Genomic DNA, 26,827 nt, shown 5'->3' with positions numbered 1-26,827 from the left:
GTCTCCCTACTCTGTGCAGAGAGCTCACCATCCCCTCATATGAAGCCCAGACTTACACACTAAAGCAGAACAGAATCTGAAAAATATAAAAGCTAAAACCTGAGGAATCAAGGGGGAAACTTTCTGTTGGGCTGGCAACTGGGAATGGGAGTGCCTTGAACTGCCACAGGAAGATGTCAGAGCTCCTGTGTCTCAAAACTCCTCGTGGGAGTTAGAGGGAGGGATGCAGTTTTCTCCCTGGCTCCTGTAGATGCAGGTTGAGCTCCATGATGGGCAGTGGCCGTCCAGCAATGCTGCCACAGGAGAAATTCAACTTAGAACTGCTCTTCTGCTCCCAACACCTCCAGGGACTGCTTTGCCTTTCTGGGCTGGTATTTTCCACTTTCTGCTTTCTCCTGTGATGTGCTGTGGTTGCATCTGTGCACGTGAAGAAGGTGTGCCTGCAAGGGTGCCCTGAGGAGCCCTGCAGGAATCTTGGCTTTGGAGGCTCTCCCAGGCCCTGGGAGCAGCCATCCCTCCTCCCTGGGGAGGAGCTGAGCACAGCTCACAGGAGAGGACAGCTCCTTCTGCTCCTTTCCTGCACGGAGGTTCAGCACACAGAAAGATCACAGCAGAGTGCGAACAGAGCCCTTTCAGCGTCCTTGGAGAGTCCTTGGGGAGTCAGTGTGACATCCATGGGGTTTCTGTTATCTGGAACATTCTGACACTCAGTATTCCACCCATGCCAAGCTCCAGTCTAATCCTTGCTCTCTCCTCTATCAGGTATTTGTACAAATTGCGAGATCTTCATTTAGATTGTGAGAATTACACAGAAGCAGCATACACCCTTCTACTCCATACGTGGCTCCTGAAGGTTAGATTTTCTAAACTCGATATATAATTAAGCTTTTGCAGTATTCAATTTGATATTCTAAAGTGAATATCTTAATCTCTGAGTTATTTTCCACCGGGGTATTCAAGTTTCTAGTTAGAAATACTGCATTAGTTCATATAAAATTAATTGTTGAAATTATATTTTCAGTAGGTGATTAAAAGCCATATATTGCTGAAACTAAATATGGTAGAAAAAATAGTTTTCCTTTACAGTGAGAACATTGTGTACAAATGTAACTTTCATTTTGGTAATTTTTTACTATCCTAAACATAACAGTTATGAAAATTAAACATAGTTCCAGCTATCACAAGAGGACATCTAACTTTTAATTTTAAATAATATGGATTACATAAGCAAGTTATGTTGGCTTTATTTTGTAGCTGTAATTAATTATCTTTCACTATAACTATTGTTCATTACCTAGGTAATGAACAGTATCAATTAAAATGGTCAATAAGATCAATTTCCATTACAAGGGGACATTCCAAATTTAAATGTTCCTAGGCAAAAATCTGATATTTCTTATAGAATTTACTTTAGTGCAGAACTATATAAATTTGTGCTATTTTGCTTAAACTTAATTTTGATTTTTTTATGATTGTACAAATACAAGATATATTGTCTGTATTGGTATGGACAAAGAACAGTATATGAAATATTTTAATACAAAAAATCTAAATCAAGTCGGTCAGGATGATACCATTGGGAAAAAAAAGAGGAACTAATTTTCTCATGTAGTTTTTCATATAAAATTCGTAAGTGGGGCAAGGATGGGCAGGTATAGCATTCTAAAATATGTTTTAAATATTCTGTCTAGTGCTGGTTATCACACAAAATACAGTGCTTACCTGAAGAGGCAGTGAATGCAATCCCTGTGCCTTTCCCAGTTTGTCTGTGGATGGGTAAAAAAGACTTGGGAAGAAAACACTTGGAAGAGCCCAGGGGACCAGACCTCGTGGGAGGGGGACCTTTGATGTGAAACACTGAACTTGAAAATTCTTTTTGCTGTGTTCTCCTTCTCAGTGGTCGGATGAGCAGTGTGCACCCCAAGTCATGTCAACAGAGTTCCAGTGCTCCCAGACCTACAGACACCTGAAAGAGAATCTGTATGAAAAGATCATAGAATACTTTGACAAAGGAAAGGTAAGTCTGGAGAGTTCTTCCCCTCCAAACCTCTCTGCTGTGCTACTCTGAACAGTTGTGTTTAATGTGTATAAAATATTTGTGAGGAAAAGCTTCTTTGAAATGTGGGTCAAGTAGAAATTGTGTCCTGGAGGCTTATTGCCAGAGATATCTGTTCCGTAGGAATATGTTCTTTCCATGACCTCATCACAGAGAAAGGGCTAATGTCTCAGCACATTGTCACAAACATCTCTGTCAGGCACCAACAAAATACAATAAAAAATGTTGAATCTACTTCCCCTTACAAAGAAAAGAGCATGGGCTACACAGATTCCATTTCTAAACCACTCAGCCCTTATCTCAAAAAATCCAGATAGTTCAAAATAGACATATTTGTTTCAGAGAGGACAGAGAATTGTATCCTAAACTTAAAATGTAGTAGATTGATGCTCAGTACCACGGTTTAGTTCAATTTAAGACAAAAAAAGTTGTTAATAAAATTACCTGTCAGTGCAGTGGCTTTAGAGCTGAGAATTTTGGAAATAAAGCAAGGCACTAGAAAGCAGGAAGAAATTCTGCAGTGCCAGATAATTAATCCCATGACCCAATATGACCTTTAAGTCATTATGTCTTGTTCAGCTGCAGCCAAAGGTAGGAAGGGGGAAGGCAATTCATTTCTGCTTCTGCAAAAGAAGCCCTTCCTATAATTCACAAGGTAGAACGTTTCAGCTTCAGCCTCCCAGGTTTCCTGTTGGCATCTGCAGCAGCTGCACTGCAGCAGTGCCCACCCCCTGTCCCAGGAGAACCAAAGCCTCCAATTCCTGATCTGCAGCACCCAGCTCAGCCCAGGCCAGGGTACCTGGCCAAGGAACACCTGGCAGCAGGTGACAATGGCCTGGTGTGTCACTGGCAGTGTCCTCTCAGCAGCAGCAGAGAGCTCTGCTCGGGGCCCCCTTTGTCTCTTCTCTTCTGAGCAGGTGAGGAGACAGAATTTGAGAAATATCCCCATGAGAGGGAGTTTGTTCCTGCTTTAAGGCGACTTTTGTGAAGTGTCCACAGCAGATGAGAAAAGCAGTCCTGGTGTTCCAGTGTCAGTCACTGTCACAGGCAGCTGTAAAGTTGTATGGACAGAAAAGCTGCTACTCTGGGCAAGTGGAAATTTAACACCTGTAGTTATTTAGCTGTCCTAGACAAGGCTCCCTGGATTATGGATGCTGCAGGATATTCTGTTAAATGGAGTGTGTTTTAAGTACAGGCAGGTGTCAGTCCCCTCATAAACTGCTCTGTGCTTGGGGTATGTTCTGAATGTTATCACCTCAGTGATTTACTCTTTTGTTTTTTTCTTTAATGTATCTGAAAGGTTAGATGATTTTTTTTTTAAATGTTACTCTAATAATAAAGTAGGTTTACTTATTCCTTCCTGTAATGAATCATAAAACACTTTTATTTTTTAACATTAATCTGCTTTCCTTAAGTTTGTGATTGCCTTGAGTCTTCCACTCTAAATGTGCAGTTAATAAATGAGTGCACTTTAAAGACAGCATAATCAATAAAAGTGCAGTTAACCTCTGATGTGTTGAAAACTTGTTTGTTGGTACAGGATTTACTTTTCAAATGTGTGGTTGCATTGCAGATGTGGGAAGAAGCCATATCTTTATGCAAGGAACTTGCAGAGCAATATGAAAAGGAGGTTTTTGACTATGAACTTCTAAGTCAAAACTTGGTAAGATTGTATACAGATCTTCAAATTATTGCAGTCACAGAAATTAGTGTTTTTCAGCTGTCAAACAACAGAGCTGCCTAGGAGCTTGTGGTCTAAAATGGATTTTTAATTCATTTGTTGAAGAGTTCCTGTTTCACTGTAGCAATCCAGCGGTAAAGTAAAGGTTCATAAGTAACTGCTGGGTAAAGTTGCATGAACATCTGTTTATTGAGGTATTCTGAAATGTCTGTAGATGAAATAAACATGTTCTCACCTAGGGAAATTTAAAGGCCATATTTTGAAGCCTCTGTACTGCCCCAGGGTAGAAAGAACACCTGGATGAACTTTTTTCCCTAAATTTTTCCTTAAATTTTAGCAGCTTGGATCTTGACAAGCCTGAATAATTCTGTCCTAATCAGGACTATGGAGGTATTACAGCACAAGGAATTAGAACTAGATCCAAAGGATAGAAGGAGAATTTTAAAGGAAAATAAAATATTCAGTTACTTGTTTTCATTAAAACTGAATGAATCCAAAAAGGATCCCACCCCCCCCCCCCCCCCCCGCCCCCAAAACCTTTTTATTCTACTCCCAATATTTCATGTTTGTATGATTTTTAACAGTTGTTTAGGGCACATTCAATGGATATCCCCGAATCTTCCTCAAAAAAAAAAGTGGGAATGATGTTGAATGGTGCTGTGTATAAAGAAAGCTTCTTTTGCTCTGTGGTTATCATGATTTAAAAGACATTTTTGCCAATTTAAGTTGCAGTGCTGGGTTCTCACAGACATAACACCTAAATGACATTTGATATTTTATGGAAGAACTTGTTCTAAGTCCTTTACATGGTGTGTGCCCTTAAAATGAGCCTAGAGTAAAAACTGGAGTTGATCCCACACCTCAGGAAACATTTGAAGCAGGGAGTTTTTCCAAATGTCTTATTTCAGTAATGTTATCATTGACCAGGGATCACTTTGGTGTTTGCTTTTCTCCTAAGTTAAGGGTAAGCCAATTCTGAGGTCAAATATTAAAGCTGAAGCCATACCAAATTTGCTGTGTATTATATTTGCATATAAATGTAAACAGTGCTTAATGTCCCCCTGCAGCCTCCTGTGTGAAAACTGATTATTGCTGTAGCTCATCAGCTGCTAGCTGCTAGCTCTTGCGTGTGTAGCAGAGGTTAAAAATGCATAGATAAAACCCCCAAACACAAGTAATTACAGTTGGTTTTGCTTTCAGGTCCAGCAAGCAAAGTTCTATGAAAACATCATGAAAATTCTGAGGCCTAAACCAGATTATTTTGCTGTTGGATATTATGGCCAAGGATTCCCAACATTTCTAAGGGTAAACTTGATTAAATTTTACTTTGTCATCTATTTTGTTTTCCTGTTTTCCTCATTATTAATGTCCAGATTCCTTATTTGACCTCTAATATGCTTTGAGCTGAAATGTTCAACACCAATTGTCTTGTACTGCTTTATGTTTTTTCCTGAATGGCAAAAAAATTCCTACTTTAGGACAATTGTAGTAAGTTTGAACTGGTTTTATTCAAATATGCCGAATTTACTCTCTTTTCTTTACTTTCCCTTTGTTTTGACTACCATGAGGGAAATCCAGGCTCCAAAGGGTCTGGTCTTTCAAAGAAACCTGATGAACTTGGGAAGTGGTGCACAACTGGATTGTCTTTTAAAAGGTCATTGTTTTAACCACAGTAGCGCATGAGTTCAGAGCATAAAAACAACCTAAATATTTGATATTGAAACTATTTAGTAGTTTCTTACTACTAAAAGCCTCTCTTACATAGAACAATTAATCAGGAGTCTTTCTTCACACTTGGAAAGCAATGAGAGGCCCTGCTACCCAAGTTTAAAGGTCAAAGCTGCCTTGAAAACATTGGGAAAACAGTGAAATGATAGGCTGGTGTTAAACCAATGTTATTGTATCTGAATAATCAATCTTTGAGTCCAGAGTCTCTGGAGAGTCAGTGCTGCTTTCCAGCCCCTGGTCAAAATGGTGTTTGGCTTTAGAGCTGGTTGATACTCAGAAACCAGAAACCCCCATTCCAACAGCTGGCTACTGCTGTGCCTTTGTGTGGATTGCCATGAAACTGCAGCTTCTGCCTCAGCCCCACCCTGGCCAGGCAGTCACTCCCTCCTCATTCCTGCAGAACAAAGTGTTCATCTACCGTGGCAAGGAGTACGAGAGGAGGGAGGATTTCCAGGCCCAGCTGATGAGCCAGTTCCCTAGTGCTGAGAAGATGAACACCACTGCTGCACCTGGAGAGGATGTCAGGAACTCTCCTGGTCAATGTATCCTTGGACATGTGGGACATTGAGAGGGAAGGAGGGTTGGGAGCCTTGTTGTTAGCATGAGTTTGTCCGTGTGTCTAAGTTTGGAAAGACAAGTGTCTGCTAAGGAAGGCAGGAGCCTCCCCTGACATGGAAAATGTAAACCCCACCCTCCACCTCCAAATTGCTATAAATTTGAAATCAAAGGGGGCTCTCAGGCAAAGATATGGAAGCAGGAAATAACAGTTCTTTAATAGGGAAGAAAATAAAAAGATAAAATAAACAATGCAGTAAACTAAAACAGCACTGACAGAGTCAGAACCCAGCCTGACACCCTGTGGGTCAGGGTGCTGGCAGCAGAACCATTGGAATTGTGACTCAGCCCTCCTGCAGTGCCAGGGCTGGTTCTGCTGGAGCAGGGATCCTGGAGAAAGGTGCAGTCTCTTCCTCTGAAGATCCAGTGGAAGGGGCAGCAGCTGTTCCTCTGGGAGAAGCCTCTGGTGTTCCAGAATCTCCAGATTATATCCAGGCAGGAATGCTTGGCTCCTCCCTCTGGGCTCATATCTCCCAGTGGGATGCTGTAGTTCTTATCAGCCATGCAGGGACATTCAATGGCTGTTATCAGCAGATGTGTCCACAGAGGGACGAGTGGGTGTGGAAGAGATAAGGAAAACTGCTCAATGAACAGAAGACAGCTACCACACAGATGGCAAATAGGATACAATTTGCTTGGCAATCCAGGACACCGTGTGAAACAATGATTTCCTGAAGAGGTTGAAAGATTACGGACATGGCAGCTCAGTTTGCACTTTTGCCTGCACGTCCTCCATGTCTTTTCTGGTTTGTTCCTAAGAGAGTTCCTGATTTTCTGGCAATTCTAAGGAGTCTGTCTCTTTCATTCGTCATAGAAACATTTAGGCTGGAAAAAACCTTTAAGGTTGAGTCCAGCCATAAACCTTGTTCACCCATGTTCCCAAGTGCCACATCTACATGTTTTTTAAACCCCCCCAGGGATGGTGACTCAACCCCTTCCCTGGGAAGCCTGTGCTAGGGCTTGACAGCCTTTCAGGGAAGAAAATTCATTGTAGCTCATACATGGTTTAGCTTTATTTTCTTCAAATGGCAAAACCAGTGTCACACACTTGAAGAGACCGAGTTTAAAGCAGCAAATTTTCTGTTACCTCACATTATAGTTGTTGTGTCTTGATGTTTAATTCATGTCTTCTTTGAGCACTGCTCTGAGTGGCACCACACTTCAGTGTCACCTCCATTTCTTGGCAACATGTCCCAGGTCCCTCAGAAATTTTCTCAGGAAAATTAACTTACAAACCTTGTTAAACAGCTTCTAGAATGGCCTCAATTTTTCTTTGTTACAATAACTCTGATTATCTTTTTCTTCTGATTTGAGTCATTACTGACTGAGCAGGTATGAGATCACCTCATTGTATGCTGATTTTCCTTTATTAATTTTCAAGGTAATGTGGTAACACTTCACATACTCTCTTGTGTCTGTTCTGATGGAACTTTCTGGAGGAAAAATGGGAATACTTTCTTTTCACACTGTTGGGACTAAAGTGGGAGTATTACAGGCTTGTCTAAAATAGCACATCAAGCTTGAAAGCCAGGCTCTCCCAAGTCTGTCTTATCTCTTAACTAATTAATTTTTTTTTTTTTTGGAGAACACATGTTTAAATCCTTAAGGTAGAATTTGCTCATTTATTTGCAAGGAGCAGGAGACAGGAACTACTGCACTTATGCAAAAGGATGTAACCAGAGGGCATGAGTTTCAAACATACTGAAATATGTAAGGATGTGATATATTTACTTACAAATACAGGATTCAGATTTTTAAAACAACACTTCTATAGAAAAAGGAAATCTCAAGTAAAAGGGCTATTCAGTTACAGATTTCAAAATAAAATGTTAACCATCATGACTTTATGCATGCCTAAAGCTACACAGTGAAACTGTTAACATCAGATATGGTTGATGTTATTTTTGTAAGTTGCCTGAGCTTAAAAATTTAATGAATGAGTCAGTGTGATAAATTCAGCTGCAGATATTCAAGCTCAGGAAATAATAAAAATATGCAGTTTAGAATTAATATGTATTCACTGGCTACTACTGGCAGATTTCTCCTTTTTTGGCCAAGGAAACTCCAGAAATGAAACCCTGAACACTTCAGATTTTTCATCAGAAAATGTCTTTTTTATTATTACTAATTTTTTTATTTCTCCTGCAGCCTACAGTATTTCATACTAATAGTTAATAACATGCCCTTAACTTTCACACTTTCAGATATCCAATGTTTTACAGTGCAGCCAGTCCTGGAGGAGCAGCCTAGATTCAAAAATAAGGCAGTGCCTGATCAAATAATAAAGTAAGTGAATTTCTGTAGTAGACAATATAATGAAAATCAGTCCATATTCCTAAATTGACAACCATTGTTTTGTGAAGTCAGTCATTTGCCAATGAATCCTGGAGGTTTTTTTGTCTTAACTTACTGAGTTATGTATTCAAAGAATCAGAGAAGAGTTTGTGAGGGGAGGGACCTTCAGAGTCCAACCCCCAGGGACACTGCTCAGAGCTCCATCCAACCCATCCTGGATATTCCCCAGGAACTCCATGGAAGAGCTTGTACCCATGTACCACTGAAGAAATAACTCCTGGAGGCAGGGCAGGGAGGTGGAATCTGTGCTTTGGGCCAAAGTTATTGAGATTTCAACACAGCTTCTCAGACAAGGACTGGGGAGAGGGCTCTTGGAAGTGCCTGGCAGTGTGAGAGTGGTTGAATGAAGGCTCTTGAATGAAAGAATCTTGTTATATCTTGTCTGAATACCCAGTGGCAAAATGGTTTCTGCTGGTCCAATGGAATATGGGGTTTGTAAAGGAATAAAGGAAATTAATTGAGCAAAGTGTTTTGAGAACAGACTGGCCAAGAGCTGCTTCCAAACCAGTTGTGCCCTTGGTCTGCAGCCCTCTCTATGGAATCTTTACTGAAGTAGCAACTGATTCAGAATAGAAAAATAAGAATCACCTCCCCACATACACCAAAGTAAATAAAGCAGATCCAAGCACAGGTCTGGTGTGATAGGATTTTAAAATAAACAAAGACAGACCAAAAAACAACCCAACCCAAAAAGCCACAAAAAAATTGTGGCTCTAATTTCAACTACTGATTCATTTTAAAATCAGTAACTGAAAGGCACATTATAAATGTGGTCCTGTTGGAGGTGTAGAGCCTGCCACACTTCAAACTGCTTCAGTTTATGTAGCAAAGTGTTCCTTGTAAAGTACAATCTCTGCTCATAGGGGAGATTTTGTAATGGTTTGTCTCAGCTGCAGAATTCAACCAAATTGCTGATTACATCTGGGCTCAAAGATTTACTTTTATGAGTTTACTTTATTGGGCATTTAATTGTTTATTACATTAGGTGTTGACAATGCATTTATTCTCTCAAAGAGCTTCAATATATTCCTTTCAGCTGGAACTGCATAAAGGGATCTGACTCAGTGTGGCAATATTTCCAGTTACATTTCTTTTCTGATGAAGAAAATCCTAGCAGTTTGGATCAGAAATCATAGTTTCCTATGAACCAGCATACCATGGTTTGCTTAACTCAGATGTTTGGGGCTGCTCTATTTGTTTTTCTGGGCTTTCAAAACAAGGTTCAGTTTTACTGGAAGAGACCTCTGAGTTTGTGTTTTTTTCTGCAAAATTATTTTTACTTAACAAGGGTCTAAATTTAAATCATCTTTAAAAGAAATACTAAAAACTCAAAGCAGAGATTTTTCTCTGGAAAGCAAAATATTTAGCAGCAGCAAAAAACTCTGCAGTGCCAGTGCTAAAAGCCAAGTGGTTGCAAGTTTAGTGGAAAGATGTGCTCACAATGATGGAGAATGAAACATTAGCTGAATAGAACAGAATTTAACATGGATAACATGAATTTAACATGAATTTTACATGAATTTGCAAAGGATTCTTTACATCAGTGTACCCCTCTACAAGCACTTATATACATTCTATTATCTATCTCACAAAATTGTTATTAATAGCTTCAGTTGTTGAATTTGTTGAATGTTGATCAGCATTGAGAGCAGGATTGTTGGACAAGATTAAATTGCTTTTTCATGTGCCATGTTCCACTCCAGGTGAAAATACCTGCTCTGCTCAGTCAGTTCTTTTGAATGAAAGAGACTCCTTTCATAAACCAGGATAAAGCTGGCAAGCAGAGCGTGTGCCACAGCAAGATAGGAGAGGAAAAATCTCTTCTAGTCCTCCTGTAGATTTGAACATTAATCTGGAAGTTCTGGAATTTTTATACCTGGGAAATACACCCAGTAACAAGCTGAAGCTTAATACTCATAAAATACTGTGTGTTGACTCTGATTTATAGATAAAGTAGTTGCCTTCTGAGTTTCCAGTAAAGTCCTTTTTTTCCGAGCAGTAAATTTACTTTTAATTAAAAACTCAACTACTCAAAATGAAATATTTCTCTGTGATAAAAAGATCCATTAATTTCTGGTTTCTGAGCTTTACAATAGTAATTTTTAAATCTTTCAGCTTTTATAAGTCAAACAACGTGCAGAGGTTCCACTATTCAAGACCAGTCAGAAGAGGATCTGTTGACCCTGAAAATGAATTTGCTGTAAGTAAATTAACTACAAGGTGATGGATGTAGTTCTGGTAACTGAATTTTGATCCTAGCTCCTTTCTTAGGCTCAGATTACTCATTATAGACACCTTAAGATCTGGTTCAAAAAACCCAAATGCAAGACTTCTCTGTTTCAGCACTACACCTGTACTTAATTATGCATCACTGTTCCAGTTGCAGGTAAACATTGTGCAGTTAAACACATTCAACATGTTTGTGTTAAGCAGGAACATTTTCTGGTACAGATTTCCATTAGGAAACAAGGAGACATGTAAATAAATAACAAATGCTTTGCTGCTTGTAGTTTGCAACACTTCCATCAGCTGCCTGGCTGGCAATGAGGTGAGTGCTGTCTGCTTTCATGGGTTCTGTGAAATCTCACCTCATCAGACAACTGCCTATGTCATTTTTACTCCCATGCCTGGTGGTGGAATGCTGAGGAATGGCCTTCACTCTTCAAATATTCTAAGAAATCTACACCACCATAAATTACTTTTCAGTGTTAAGCATAAAAATGTGGTGTCTGTATTTTTATTTTACAGGTATCTAGTATTTTATGGTTTGTTTTGAAAAGCATCCCATCCAGGCCTTATGGCTAAAGCTGTGCTCTTGGCATACTGCTGGGAAAAGCCATTTCTTTCCAAAATGTACAATTTCTGTTATGTGTGTGCTGATTAGCAGGGTCAACACTTTCATGTAAGAGCTTCCTACCTGCTGTTAAATCAACACCTCAGACACAAACTCTACTCTACTACATCCCAGAATGTGCTGTCAGTACTCAGCAGCACCTTGGCTTCCTTTGCAAACTAGAGAGTTTGGGGCCCATTTATGAAAATACCTTGAAATGGTTTTACAAGAGCTAAATTGTTGATGTTTTCATTCCTGAGGACAATAGATAAGGTGCATGTTTCCTTCAAAGACGTGGAAACTGGGACAGTTGGAGTGTCTTCATTCCATCTATTGTGGTATTTCTCCATGAGCTGATTCTGAAATTAGGAGCAGCAGGGTCAATGAAAAAGTGGCTATTCCAAATACCAACAGCCAGTCTTGTTCAGAAAAGAAAAATGAGAGGAACAAAAAAAAAGGGTCAGAATTCTGGCAAGTTGTTATAGGGCTATTACTGCTTTTAATTGCAGAAATACCTTTTGAATGTGGAAGGAGGAAATATAATCTGGGTAGAGGCAATAGCAGGTAGTTTAAAGACAGCCATTCCATCTGTAATGGCAAAAATAGGGACACAGACTAAAAGATTCAAAGGTAATTTTCTTTTTCCCCTGCTCTGTGCAGGCTTTGTGCCTGAAGATGACCTAATCTGAATCAGGAAAACCATTTGTTCAATCACTGTGCTAGATTCAGTTTGCAGTGCCTTTTTATTCAAAAAATATGCATATGTTTTCCATCTACCTCCATTTCCCTTTGACATCTCAGAAGGCAGAAAAGATGAAAGTTTCAATCCTGAAGTATCATTTTCTCCTGCTATGTCTTTTAATAGTCTATGTGGATTGAGAGGACCTCCTTTGTCACAGCCTACAAACTCCCGGGAATCCTGCGCTGGTTCGAGGTGGTCTCCATTTCCCACGTGAGTATTGATGTCCTCAGGGTCTGCCCAACCTGCAGCTGTTCAGCCCTCATGTGCAAACCAGTCTGCAAAATTATCAACAAGGCCACAGTTACTTCTTTTTATACATTCAAAACATTATTTACATTATTATTTACAAAATATTATTTACATTTATTATTTACATTTAATCTTTCTACTGCTCAACACAGGATCAATATATCTTATGCCTGATTTATAGGTTCAGAATTGAACAAGTCTGTGTGGGTTTGCTGAATTGCAAAATTGTTGTTCATGTACATGAGTTTTATAAAACCAAAACAACCTGTTTATATCTGTATGAACCTTAGAAGTCTTTTGTTTCTTTACAGTGCACAATTAGTCCTTTAGAGAATGCTATTGAGACTATGTCCACGACAAATGAAAAGATTTTGATGATGATTAACCAGTACCAGAGTGATGAGAACCTCCCTATTAATCCACTTTCCATGCTTCTGAATGGAATTGTTGATCCAGCTGTTATGGGTGGCTTTGCTAAATATGAGAAGGTAGGAGCTTTGGAGTCACTGCAAAGAACATTTTCAGGTGCACCACTTCATAATCCTCCCACATCCTTGTTCAAGTGGCAGTGCAGTGGGGATGGGGAACAGGAAAGCCATCATTCCATCAGTTAAAGGATCCTCCTATCCTCCTTTCCTGGTCACCTCTATCTTTGAAGTCAACCCAGAATAACTGAGCTTATCAGTTGATGCAAAGCATGATAACTCCAAATCTGTGCCTTTTTAGTTTCACTGTAAACTTAATAAAAGAAACAATAATTGGGTTTCATAATAAGGGTCACAAAGTCAGAAGTGCTGGATAAAGGCCAAATACATCTTTTTTAAAAGTGCACCTCAGTTCCCAGCTGATAGAGGGAGAAATTATCACCAGCAGCATCTGGCTGAGGACCATGCATGTTCCTCCCCTCTTTGATGACCAATATTATGATCACCAGCTGGGCTCTGTGGATTAATGCTTGATTTCTTTACATGTCAAAATGATGGACTGTATTTATTTTTTTTTTTTGTCTAAGGCTTTCTTTACAGAAGAATATATCAGACACCATCCAGAGGATACAGAGAAGCTGAACAGACTCAAAGATCTCATTGCTTGGCAGGTAATTTCTCACTGACAGCCACCACTAAGGCTTCACCAGGGTTCCTTTGTTCCATTCCTGCCTAGCAGGAGAACACAGCATTGAGCTGATTGTGTCATTTCCACTTCTTTTTAACCCTTGAAAGGTATTTGTAGAACACATAATCTGGAATGGATTATCAGAAGCCACATATAGCAGGCCACATTTATAGTTAAAAGGACCAGGATTTCCTGCTTGGGTTGTATTCCTGAAGACAAAACTGAGAGCATGACAAAAATCATAATGATTTCATGAATTTCTGGGGCTGGCAAATATCAGAAACTCTCTTGGGAAACAACTCTTTCCTAGAGTATTTGTTTTTTGGTTTGTTTGTTTTATTTTTTTGGGTTTGTTTTATTTTATTGGTTTGGGTTTTTTGTCCACTAGAAACATTAATGGAGTATTTTCTGCTCTCAGGAATTATTTTCATGCTCAGTGACCCTTCAAGATTGCAGCTATGTGTCTTCTGTGTGGTAAATACCATGGAAGACTATAAGTAAACATTTCTATCTGTATCTCCAAAGAACTGAATATTCTCCCTATACCAGCAGCACTGAGGTTATTTGGCTTTGCTATTTATTTTTTTATATACTGTGTATGTAAAATAAGACAACCAGCCTGCAGAACCCTTTTGTCCTCAAGGAGGAAAATGCACCTATGGAAGGTGGTAGCAGAAAAAACTCTATTTTTGCTGAGATTCAAGGGAAAATGGCTCTTTCTGTTGACCTGATAATGATAATGAAGCAGAAAAAAACATGACCTCAGAAATTATCCATTCTATTTCCATTAACCAAATAGAAATCATTGCTATCAATAGATAGATAGATAGATAGATAGATAGATAGATAGATAGATAGATAGATAGATAGATAGATAGATAGATAGAGGGATGGTAAGTTCATCTGGGATTTTACTATTAGAAAAGAATAGCTCAAGGTCTTTCTCCTCATGTTCCATGTCTCATTTTTTGTACTTACTAAAAACATCCCTGGAAACATCCAAGGTCAGGCTGGCTCTGAGCAACCTGATGGAATTGTCCCTGTCTATGGCAAGGGGTTGGACTGGATAACATTTAAAGGTCCCTTCCAACCCAAACTATTCAATGATTCTATGAGTCTGTCTCTCTTTCATAGATGAGAAGCAGCACAAATTTACTGTTCCTTCCTCTCCCAGCCTTGAAATGAATCTTACAAATAGCTTCAGTGGAATTGTTTGTACTATTTTCTTAATGTTTTTTAAGTTTCTTCCTGTTTCACTTTGATTCATCCCAGTTTGGTTATTATTTGAGTTGTACCTTTACAGTTTCTCCTATGTGATTGCCCATCACAGCTCTGTGTGTGGTTGTTTTCTGGCCATCAGAATCACTCCATTAATTCTGTGGGGTTGACTGACCACAATGTCACCTGGCATTAGGAAAAAATGGGTAATTTCTACCTATCCCTCCAAATCCCTCTAAGGAGGACAAACAGATCTCTCAGTAACAGAGAGGCTTTAATACCACAATTTTAAAAGTTATTTTGGAATTGCACTTCATAAAATACGATCAACATGATGAGTGGATCAATGTTCACAGTATTTACTGAGTCAGAACACAAAAAGTGAGCATGGAATCTAAGTGGATTTTACAAAAAATCCCAGATATTAATGCAAAAGAGTTAAAAGCTGAAATAAAGCAGTTAGAAAAGGTTAGTGGCAGCAGGGGAGCTAAAAGTATTTTTGCACCAATCTCATAACATTAAAATATATGGAAGAGAGAAAACAGCCTCTGTGAAGCAACCAACATTCTTCAGAAATTTACTGGGAAAACCCATTTTCCATGAGCCTTTTCCATCTTGTATCTGCTGCTCCAAGCTGACATCAGTGGGCAAATCCACCTGCCAGTCATAGGAAGAGTTTTGCAGTTGATTTTCTAGATAATTTAAACACAGCCAGAGAGGTTGTGGGACACAAATGAAAAGTCTCACCTTTTTTCTTCTTTTGTTCCTCCTAAGATACCTTTCCTTGGGGCTGGAATTAAAATTCATGAAAGAAGAGTTTCTGATAATCTTCGTCCTTTCCATGACCGGATGGAGGAATGTTTCATGCACTTGAAAGTTAAAGTGGAAAAACAATATGGAGCCAGAGAATTGGTATTACTCTCCTTTTAACCTCTACCCAATTTCTCTTTATTTAACACACATCTTCTTCTAAACAAAAACATGCTATTTTGTTTTGCTTATGGGTTTTCTTGTGATATAAAAATAGTAGGATCTGAGTTGTATCATGCAAGAGCTGATTCAATTCTCTGACACATCAAATATTCCTCATTCTGGGAGATTTTTAGTATATTTTATTACAAATTAAAATTGCAAGTCTTTTCAGCCTTATTGAGGAAGTAAAAGCAAGTTCTTATGTTTGTTCTCTTTGTCATTTTTCTTAGTGGTTTAGGGCTTTGATCTGCAATTGATGTCTCCCTGTGCCAGCCACTTCCAGCTGTGTTGTGAAGTAAAACCTGTCATGTGTATAATACTATAAATATTAGTTGAGAACAAACTGAAATGTCTGGCAACTGAAGGATAACTCCTGAACACAAACTCCCCAGATAATTCTTGAATAAAATAAAAACACTATCTGAGTTGTGCAGAGTAGCAAGAATGACATTGCCTGGTTTTTGTGATTAAATGCCTGTTGCTTTGGAAATTATTTTATATTTTTGCTTTCAGCATTGGTGATTTTATAATAGAATGTTATAAGGTGAAAAGTAGCAAATTTCTAATTTAAATTTTGGATATGTGCTGTATTATATACCTGTATGATGAAAATTCTATATATCTATCTGAATATGGCTTTTATTTTGCAATAATAGAGGCTGTAATTGCAATAAGTTACTTGAAATTGTGTAATATTATAATTATTAATTATATATATATAATATTATATTATTACACTGTATTATGTATCCTATATAATGTATACTATATTATATGGTATATAGTATATAATATACTATAATGCAATAATATATAATGCATTGTATATTATAATGCAATAATCATATTATAATATATATTTACATCTAATATATTATAATGTAATGATATTATTATAATAATACATTATTATATAATTATATTTCTATGATCATGTATTATTATAAACATATTCTTGCAATAATAATTGCAAAAACAGAGGCTGTAATCCACAATCAGAAATCTTGCTGCTTGCTTGAACCCTCCAGCACTTATAAAACCCAACCTATTTAAAATTTTGCAGAGAATGAACTTTGTGAATTGAGTTTGGGAGGGTTTGGGCAGGTTTGGTTTAAAAAACCCAACCTTTTTAAATTTTGCAGAGCATGTATTTTGTGAATTGAGCTGGGGAGGTTTGAAGAGGACGAACTCATCCAGACCCAGGATAAATCACAGTCATTAATGGGAGCAGACAACTCCTGTAACGCCGGGTGTTAAACACCTGCACAGTGGTCAGGCCTGGTGTGAGGAGGATGAATTAAGAGGAGTTTGACAGGATGTGCTTCTCTTTCCCCCTGTAGCCAGAGTTTGATGACAAGAGGGTGGGGCGGCCGAGGTCGATGCTCAAGTCCTACCGCCAGTTGTCCTTCATCTCCATGTGCTCCATCAGCTCTGACTGCAGCACTCCCAGAAAACCTGCCTCAGAAAGGTTGGTTAGAAATACACTTGGTTATAAAGAATTCTTCTTTTTCAGTCCTGTTTTTTAATCAGTTTTATGAGATGAAGCAAAAAGATTTTAGAAAAGGAATGAAAATCACCAGCAGCCTTTTTAGACTATACCAACATTATTTTTAACTGTAGCTATCACTTCCTCCATGCTGAAAACTACAGCGTTTGAATCTTAGTAGACAAAATATGTTCAACTCTCATTAAAAAAAAAGTGGTATTTCATTTTCAGAAAATAAGTATTTTAAAAATTAAATTAATTTCCAAACACTTACCAAGATCTGTGGTTTTTTACAAGTTTCTTTTTAAACAGCTTTTAACTTAATTAGCATCTTTTTGTTTGTAATAATTGCTCCTTTCATATCTACATTTTTCAAACTTGAAAAGGAGGTGGAAGATTTTAGTAAAATCTGTAGCAATGTAAAATGCTTTGCCTGATGGAAAACAAAGAAACTTTTAAATTTGAGAGAACAATTATAGGTATAGCTTTTCATCCACAAATTGTTTAGTTCACTTTATAAATTATCTTTCAGGCACACAAAACTTCCTCCCAAACAAGGTACATATAAAACTGAACCTGTTGAGCAGTGTTTGATTATTTTTTAAACATCTGATCTCCCTTTCTGAGTAGTTCACGTTGAAGAAGTCCAGTGGTGTATGACCCTAGTGTGGAAGGGTTGTTTTTTAAGACAGCCCTTGTTCTTCTTGGAGATTCCTGAGGCTGCTCCTGCTGCCCTCCAGAAGGGTGGAGCAGACCAACATCATTTGGGTGCTGCAGCTCACCAGGACACCTCTGACACAACCAGACAAGGCATCCTGCACCTGCTTTTTGTTCTTAGGATGCTAATTTGTTTCTAGAAAGCACAGGTCAACAGAGTGACCACAGTTCTTGATTTATCAATTTTTATGTTGTAACATAAGTTCAGTCCCATGCTCCAAAGGTTGAGAAGGGAGTAAAGCCAGCACCAATTTTATGGGCTTTTTTTTTTAATGAGAAGTAGCCCAATTTTTAAACTGTAAAAATTAAAGGAAGGGAGAAGGTGGAAGAGGGGTTAATCTCTGAGTGTGTGCATTCTTGTCCAATATGGTGAAATAAATAGGAGAATGCATTTAAAACATGGCAACAGACAGCACTACTCTGTTCCACTTAGGTCATTGCACACCAGAACAGCCTGCCTCACTTTCAGCACCACCATCACCACACATCAACTTGCCATGTGAGCTCTGCTCTGGTTAGTTAAGCTGATGCACAAATCTATGAACAGGGATTTGAGCTCATTTTAATATTTTACGTTCTTCACTACATTTTAAGATGGTGTCACACTGCCTGAAGGCATCTTATTTGTATCTCCAGTTGCCAGCTGCTGAAGCACATCAGATACTTTTTGCCAGCAGCTTGCAAGGCTGCCTAGAAAGTAGAAGGAAAGAATGACCTGCATTTATATTTCATGGGGAAATGACATCAGAATACCAGCAGCTTTTAAAATATCACTAAGGAACTTGTACTTTTCTTTCTTTTGCTCCTGCAGCTTTGATCTGGAAGCAGTGCTACCAAAGCAAGGAAAAGCTGAAGCAGAGGAGACTGCTCCTCAAAATAATCCTCATCCTGAAGTCAAGATGAGAAGGTCCAAAAAAAGAACAAAAAGAAGCAGTGTGGTGTTTGCTGATGAGAAGACAGCAGCTGATATTTCTATCTCTGACATGAAATGTGTATGTTACTGATTTAGTGTTTTATAATCCATGAAAAAGAGGACATTACCTCTTTCCTTAGAAAAAGGAAAATATATCCCAGAGAACTCCAGCTGTCATAAAGGGAAGGATGCAGGATGCAGAGATGAACTGCCCTGTCATGAATGAAACATGCAAGATGCTGTGGAGAAAACAAATCAATGAGAAAATCAGATCATCCCTCCTGGCTTCTGGCGACAGATAGCAGAGCTCTGAGGCTCTGGCAGATTCTGGTTAGCTGAAAAAGGAGCACTGGGTGGGGAGGGTTAAGCTGCTTTCCTGTGGAGAGGCAATTGACTGTGCTGACATTCCACGGCAGCTCCTCCAGTCAGGGCTGTTTCAGAAGTGATGAGCCCTGGACGTTTTGTACCTTGTTATGGAACATGCAGCTGTTAGGAAACTGCAAGATTGCAAACCCTGCTCCTTCAATGGTGCCAGACTGAAGTTTGGAAGCACTGCATAGATCATCCAAGGGCTTTTATTGCCCTGCTGGATCATTGCAGTCACTTTTGTCACTTCCACTGGGCTTTTTTTATACACAGAGTTTAATCCTCAGGAGAATTTGATTTTAGTGTATGTCCTCTAGATACACAAGCCTCATCTAAATTAAAAAGCCAGGCAGTAACAGATTGTTGAAATACATGGAAGGAACATAAATAATTAGATCAAAAATGTTTGAAGGAATCATCAAAGGTAAAATGAATGGAGTAGAAAGGCAAGGCTGTTTGGAGAAGCACAGAGAAACTCATGGATGATTATGACTGTCTTACACTGCATGTCCTTGTGCAAAAGAGAGATAAAGCACAGTCATCCTTTGAGAAGCTCTGATAGACAAAACCAAGTAACACCTTTGGCTTTTGATGAAATTAGATAACACATACACCAAACTGTGGGGATCCCACTGTGTATTGAGTTAGAGGATTTTCTTCTGCTTCAAAAAAGCAGTGACAAAGCTTTGCAGCAGCCAAGCTGGGCATGTTAATGCAATAGGAATTAAAATGAAATGTTTTCAAAACTTCGTTTTATTTTGCAGATCACACCCAGAGTTGTCTGATGGTATTATGCCAAAAATAGGGTAGGAATTCAGATTTCAGGTCACAGATTACTTCTGTAACTTTTTTAGAATTCTTTTTTTTCTAAGTAGAATGAGAAGTTTTTATCTAACTATAAATTATCTGCAAAATTGTTGCATATTTTTAGATTGTACTTCATATGATACATGAACCAAAGTCTCAGTCCATCCTTAATGCTGGGGCTTTTTTATCTAACAGCTGTCAAGGAAATATGAGTTCATGAGTGACACCAACCTCTCAGAACATGTGGTGGCACCTCAGAAAACTTCTGTCCTCAAGCAGATGAGCACTGTCAGTCGTTCTATGCCAACCATCCCAGGTAAAGTGCTTACCCCAGGGTGAGAATTCTGAACTTTATTAGGATGGTAGGAAAACAGAAATGAAGGGTTTGTTCCAAACAGGGCTGGTAGCTCTCTCCACCCTTCTGAAATCCACTGGGACAAAGATTATAATTGAAGAGTGTTCTGTGCATGTGAGGCTGTACTGCTCCAAATGCTGGGTAACACCACAGCACCTTGTGCCAAAATGCAAATTCTGTTACTCCTGGAGCTCTGAATTTCACTTCCTTGTGCAGTGTGAGCATTCCTGCTGCCTAGAAAGAGGCAAGATTTATTCAGCTTCCCTGCTCTGTAGGGCCTCAGGAGCACAAACAAGGGCTCACAGCCAAGGGCAGTGTGTGAAACTGGGAGAAATGCTCTGTGCTGTGCTCTGGGGGATGAATATCCCCAGAGCTTGCCCCATAACAGGATTTCAACTTCTGGTTTTGAAGGCAGAGAGGAATCCCATAGATTGCCTCACCAGGGAGGCAGGGGAAGCAAGATAACCCAGCTGCCCCCAGACAGAAGGGTGAAAGAAAAGGGAGAGTGTGACTGAAGCTGGAGCTCATCTCTAGGCTGGGGCACAGAGAGAAAACAGGCCCAGTTTCAGTCTCTTTTACCCCCTTGCTCCACAGCACATCCCATTTCTTAGCCTGCGTTTCATCTATCCCTCTCACTGCCCCTCTCTTTCCAGATGCTGTAACAGATGTTTAGCACATCAGCCTGCCATGGCCCACTTCTTTGGCATGTGTTTATCTATTTTTAATTCTTTGGCCAGATTGGTTCTTCTTTTTCACTGTTCAGTTTCAATGTAATGAAGTTTATGATTTCCCTATTATTTAATTTTTATTCTTGGGTTATAGTGGATTAAAAATGTCTCCATTTTTTCTAGTCATTGCACTACTTCCCAATTTTGAATTCTGCTTTGTCTTACAGTCTGACTCTCCTTTTTTGGTTTTGTTTTGTGTAACCAATATTGTTTCCATCCTAAGGATTAACTCTGTCTGTCAGCACTGTGGCATCTGATGAAACAATTGCCTCACACAGGCTGAGCCAGCCAGTGTTCCCTTCCACCTCAGATGGGGACAAGAAAACCTTAAAAGAAAGAAAGTGAACCAGTTATTTAAAACAATGGTAGGTCCTATGTGTTTGTGGGGGGAAAAGGGGAAGGGTTACATGTTCAAAAATTCTGTGCTATGAAAATTAAGTATTTGAGACAAATAGGCTCATAAGGCAAACCCTGCCTTTCTTTCTTGATGCTTTTGTCAGAGGGAGGGGTGGAAGCTCAATGTGGAGGCAAAGCTGGCTGGGGCAGCACTTCCAGTGGGAGAGATGCAGGGATGGAGGACTGGGAGGATGGAGAGATGGAGGATGGGAAGAATGGAGGGATGGAGGGGTACAGGGATTCAGGGATGGAGGGCTGGAAGGATGCAGGGATGAAGGACTGGAAGGATGCAGGACTGGAAGGATGTAGGACTGAAGGATGCAGGGCTGGAAGGATGCAGGGCTGGAAGGATGCAGGACTGGAAGGATGCATGACTGGAAGGATGCAGGGATGGAAGGGTGCAGGGATGCAGGGATGCAGGGATGAAGGACTGGAAGGATGTAGGACTGAAGGATGCAGGGATGGAAGGATGCAGGACTGAAGGATGCAGGACTGAAGGATACAGGACTGAAGGATGCAGAGATGAAGGGATGGAAGGATGCAGGGATGCAGGGATGGAAGGATGCAGGGATGCAGGACTGAAGGATGCAGGGATGGAGGGATGGAAGGATGCAGGGATGCAGGACTGAAGGATGCAGGGGTGCAGGACTGAAGGATGCAGGGATGCAGGACTGAAGGATGCAGGACTGAAGGATGCAGGACTGAAGGATGCAGGACTGAAGGATGCAGGGTGCAGGACTGAAGGATGCAGGACTGAAGGATGCAGGGATGCAGGGCTGAAGGATGTAGGACTGAAGGATGCAGGGATGGAGGGATGGAAGGATGCAGGACTGAAGGATGCAGGGATGGAAGGATACAGGACTGGAAGGATGCAGGGGTGCAGGACTGAAGGATGCAGGACTGAAGGATGCAGGGGTGCAGGACTGAAGGATGCAGGGGTGCAGGACTGAAGGATGCAGGGATGGAAGGATGCAGGGATGGAAGGATGCAGGACTGAAGGATGCAGGGGTGCCCCTGCGTGTGCAGCTCCGCTCCCGCCCCGCCAGGGGGCGCGGGCCGCCCGCCGAGAGCGGAGCCGCAGGGCGGGAGGGGAGCGGCGGCGCCCGGCGGGGCCGGGATGGGAGCGCCGGGCCCCGAGCGAGCGGCGGGGATGCTGTGGGGAGATGATGGGTGCGAAGGGGAAATCGGCTGCTGCTGGAGCCGTCACTCTGGCTTAGAGCCGGCTGCCTTCCATTAAAGTGCGGAACGTTTCGCTGATGTCTGAAATTTCCACAAAATTAAAACTATTTCATTTAGCATAGTGTTTGACAGGAAAAAAAAAAAAAAATTAAAAAAAAAAAAGAAAACGAGAAAAGAAAACGAGAAAGTAATATCCAGATCAGCTTTTCAGACACAGAATGTGAAAGTTTTCCTACTTTGAAGGTAATGGGAGGGTGACATTTAATGCAGATATGGGTAGCTACCAACATAAGTATTCTGAAATATTTACGTGCCAGCTTTTCTGATCTTTCAATGCAAAGGGTTTGTTGTTTTGGTTTCTTTTTTCCTAGGTAACAGGGTTTCATTTGTATTCATTACTTTCTGCAGTGTTTTGGGGTTTTCTTAAAAAAAAAAAAGGATTATGCCTTCAGGGACCACATAGTAACATTTAGGAGAACCTTCAGTTAAATGTGTTCATAATCACATTTTTTCTGGTAGGAACAAGAATAACCTATTAATGTGAAGTCTGTAGTATTTCATTATATGCAATTTATCACACATTTGCTCATTTCAGACCCAGGAGCTGCAGCTTTTCAGCACTATCTCGTCCACTCATATTTAAATTTAAATAGCATATAAAAGACAGAGGATTGAATGTTGTCTCTTACATGGCAGAAAAAGGACTAACTACAGATAAAAATCCACTTGTGAAGTGCTTCATAACATGTTTGGAATCATGTGCATGGGTTTAAATACATGTTTAAGGTTTTGCAGAATAGAGAAATTAATTCAAAATATGCAGGATTTGGTCAGTGTCTTTTTTCTCTAGCTACAGTTTAAAGGCACAAGTAATTAATACACTTAGTACTGAATCCAGCACAGAATCAATTTTAACATATGAAATCTGTTTTGGTGTTTTTTCAGCGCATTTCCAGAGTTCTGGAAGATGGAAAGCAGTCTGTGGAGCAGCATTTCAAGCCCTCACCAACAGATCTGTGATCAATTTTTACAAGACTACTTCTCAACTGAAAACAATTCTATCTACACACAAATATTCTGTTTTAGAGCACCATCTACTCTAAAGAAAGGCACTGATGGAGAACATGAACAGCACCTCCCATGGGCTCTGCTAAGTCACTTGTGATAGAGATACAGGAATAACATTTGAGGGAAACACTGCAGGATGTGTCCCCTGGGATGTGGGACAGACACCTCTGGCTGTACAGGTCAAAGGGAGCTGGGTGTTCCCTGGGCCAGAGCTTGCTCTGAGCAGTGACACGTGTGTCCAGGCCAGCAGCAAGGCTCACTGTGTCAGGCAGCTCAGGGCTGCTCTTGCCAAACAGCAGAGTTTGGGTTTTCTGGAGCTTGTACAGACATCCAGATACCCTTAAATCTTTGCTGGCACTGTAGCCAAGGCAACAGATGGCTCAGCACAAAATAGCCACTGACAATTTACTGTGTGGCTGTAGCTGGATTTACAGCCACAGATCCCTCTGCTGCTCCCAGCACTCTGCTCTGTACCTCAATCTTCCCTGGATGGTTCTGTGGCTGTCACTGCCTGAGCTGTTTTCAGAGCAGCAGCTTTGAAAACATGGAAAAGTTTATTTACACATGTGCAAATTACCCTTACATCCAGCAGCATGATGAACAAAAGCTACATTTCCTGCTGTTCAATAAAATGTTACAAATCTGTTTTATTTGCCCTGACCCTTTCTCCCTGACATCTCCAGGAATCATTGTATGAAAGGTAGTATTTTTTTACTGACAGAATTCTACAAGCCCAAGTTTGCTGGGTTCAGATTGATTTTCTGAGTCTTCCCTCGAGGTGATGCCTCACTGGTATGGGGCTCCACAGCACTGCAGGTCAGCACCTCAGAGTCTTTAGAACCTGGCAGCTCTTTCTCTAAGTGTGTTCTCCAGATAGAGGAGGGTCTAAAGGTGAATAATTGATTTCCTTCACTCATCCTTTACATCTCAGACACTGACAGAGGTTTATAGTAAGTAAATAAAATATGTTCATGTACAGTGTTGTGGATGAGGGGACTGGCCTTGTTGCCATTTTTACGGATTTGGGAAAGATGAAGAGGTTAAAGTTATTTCTTGCTGTAGAGTTCAATTTATGGAAAGACATCTGCAGTTTGTTTAAACCTAAGTTTTTCTATCAACACTTTAACAAACAGTGTGAGTAAATTAGTTTTATGAATTTAGGCTCTCTTTGCAAGTTGTCAGAGTGAAGCTGTTTTCTGTAGGAGTAGTTACTGATTGTTTTCTGTGAGAGGTTTGGAATATTTGCCACTGGAATTAATGCTGCACCTTCACCAGAATAACCAGACAGCAAAACAGAATGGGCCCAGGTTTAACACTAACTACAGTGTTGGCATGAATTCTGATAGAATTTGGGTTTAATTTTGTTTCATTTGCTTTTCAATGAAACTTGATAACGCTTCTGAAGAGGCACAGAGGAAGAAAGCTTTCCATGAAAAAAGTCTTCTGTTTAATAGAGAAGGTTATCTGTGAGTGGAGAAAGTGAAAGGTTGAAGGGTGCACATTTAACATCTTGCAAACCTGGGGCAAAGGAGGGAGGGTGTCAAAGCTGTCCTTCAATATTATCTGCAGGTACCCTGAATATAGCACAAAATAAACAAGTATTTTAAAAGAAAAGATTTGGTTCTAGTGGAAATGAGTAAGAAAATTATTATTTAGGAACTGTTTATTCTTTGTAAAAATACTGTTAAAGGTTACCTTTTATTTATTGTATCTTGCAGAGATGTTTTCAGGGGAGTGGAAAAATTGAGTTTTACCTCTAGCTGTTATTATAAATTGTTATTGAAATACTGTGACTCAAAACAAAGAAGTAGCAAGAATGGAAGTGAAGAAAGTGCCCAGAAACAAATACCAGGAAGGAGGGAGCACAGTGTCCAAAGGAAGTTTGGTATTGGGTGTTAAGACAGTGGTTCAAGATTCCTGCTTTTGTTTTGCTCAGGTTTTAGTAGTTTTTGGGGAAGGGTTTAGGTTCACATTTAGTTTACTAAATATCAATGATAATTTTTTTCATTGTCCCCCACATTCTTCTCTCATTGTCAGCCCAAGTTCCAAGCCTGAAATCATGTCCATCAACCCTGAGCAGAAAAGCAAAATTACTAAGAAAAAATAGCTGCCAAGAATAGGGCATTCATAGAACTGGACTTTTAAGGATGTTTGGACAACAAGCTCCAGCTTTTCACAAGTTTCCAGAAACTGTGGATACTGACATTTAGTCCAAACAAACAACAGAGCATGAAGGACAATTGATGCCCTGGGACAATAAAGTGCCAGCATGGCAACATCTGTTTAAAAATGTGAATTAGCACTGGATGCTGCCATGTGTGTCATGAGCTCAACAGGCCTTTAGTTCATGTATGCAGAGGTGGGAGACAGAACCTGTATTTGAGATTCTTTGAGGTGAAACACAGAGGGCAGAATTTCCTCCAGGACAGGGTGAGGCTTTGGCTGCTGTGGAGAGAATTAGTGCAGCAGGAATGGCTCCAGCTCTGGAACGGCTTCAGGAACCCCACCACGTTCTCATGTGCTTTTCTGTAGCAGTTATTTCCCCTCTCTGTGACATTTCCTGTTGTCTGGCTGGTGGCAGTCTGGTTTGCTATCACATGGCACTGAGATAAGGATGGGGCTGTGGGAGCTGTAATTAATGAGCTGTTGGAAGGGCAGGGAAGCTGCACATGCAGCTGAATTTGATGAGCTGACCTGCACTGAGCTGTTTCACTGCAATGACCTGAGATGCATTCAAGCTGCACATTGCAGTTCAGTTTAGGCAGAAATCTCATTTTTACCCTGACACAGGTACCTGGGTGTCTCTGTGGACTGTAAAACATGTTAGAGGTGTTGCCCAGCCCCAGGAGCCACTGTGTCAGTGCAGCACAAGGTCTGCACAGCAAATGTTGGCATTTACCCATATCAGGGTACTCAGGAGTATCCTCACCTGACCTGGGTATCCAGCCTGCCCTTGTTTGTGCCATGAAATCGTACCAAGTTCTTATGAAATTATGACTTAAATATTCATTCTGGGGGGGAATTAATGCCCTTAAAATCTCATTTAAAATTAGCTGGTGTGAGCTATAGGAAAATGGTCAGAGTCTAAGTCAATAAGGATCAAGTTTCTGAGGAGGAAGGAGAGTTTTATTAAAGATTTTACAGACCTTAGGAACATATTGTTCTGGAACTTGAATGTGTGATAGTCCTGTGTACCTGCCTGACATTGAACTTTTATCTCTATCACACACTGCCTGTAACCTTCTTTATT

At 40.1% G+C, this 26,827-nt stretch overlaps 1 protein-coding gene across 1 annotated transcript in view; it reads left to right on the top strand.

Annotated features, from left to right (window-relative positions):
- Window positions 1–24,223, top strand: part of DOCK2 (dedicator of cytokinesis 2) — a 160,497-nt gene extending 136,274 nt beyond the window's left edge. The window contains 17 exon segments of the mRNA XM_036391885.1: window positions 763–853; window positions 1,898–2,017; window positions 3,630–3,719; window positions 4,938–5,042; window positions 5,866–6,007; window positions 8,285–8,366; window positions 10,551–10,635; window positions 12,134–12,220; window positions 12,571–12,747; window positions 13,272–13,355; window positions 15,365–15,502; window positions 16,903–17,030; window positions 18,577–18,757; window positions 20,047–20,167; window positions 21,158–21,256; window positions 21,259–21,299; window positions 23,455–24,223. Of these exon segments, the coding sequence (XP_036247778.1) occupies window positions 763–853; window positions 1,898–2,017; window positions 3,630–3,719; window positions 4,938–5,042; window positions 5,866–6,007; window positions 8,285–8,366; window positions 10,551–10,635; window positions 12,134–12,220; window positions 12,571–12,747; window positions 13,272–13,355; window positions 15,365–15,502; window positions 16,903–17,030; window positions 18,577–18,757; window positions 20,047–20,167; window positions 21,158–21,256; window positions 21,259–21,299; window positions 23,455–23,529 (1,846 nt within the window). The 3' untranslated portion in view covers window positions 23,530–24,223.
- The last annotated feature ends 2,604 nt before the right edge of the window (window positions 24,224–26,827 follow it).

This window comes from Molothrus ater, chromosome 15 (assembly GCF_012460135.2).
Source record: "Molothrus ater isolate BHLD 08-10-18 breed brown headed cowbird chromosome 15, BPBGC_Mater_1.1, whole genome shotgun sequence".
In the NCBI taxonomy this organism is placed as follows: domain Eukaryota; kingdom Metazoa; phylum Chordata; class Aves; order Passeriformes; family Icteridae; genus Molothrus; species Molothrus ater.
The sequence above is the reverse complement of the archived record's forward strand: the minus strand, read 5'-3'. Positions and strand labels throughout refer to the sequence as shown.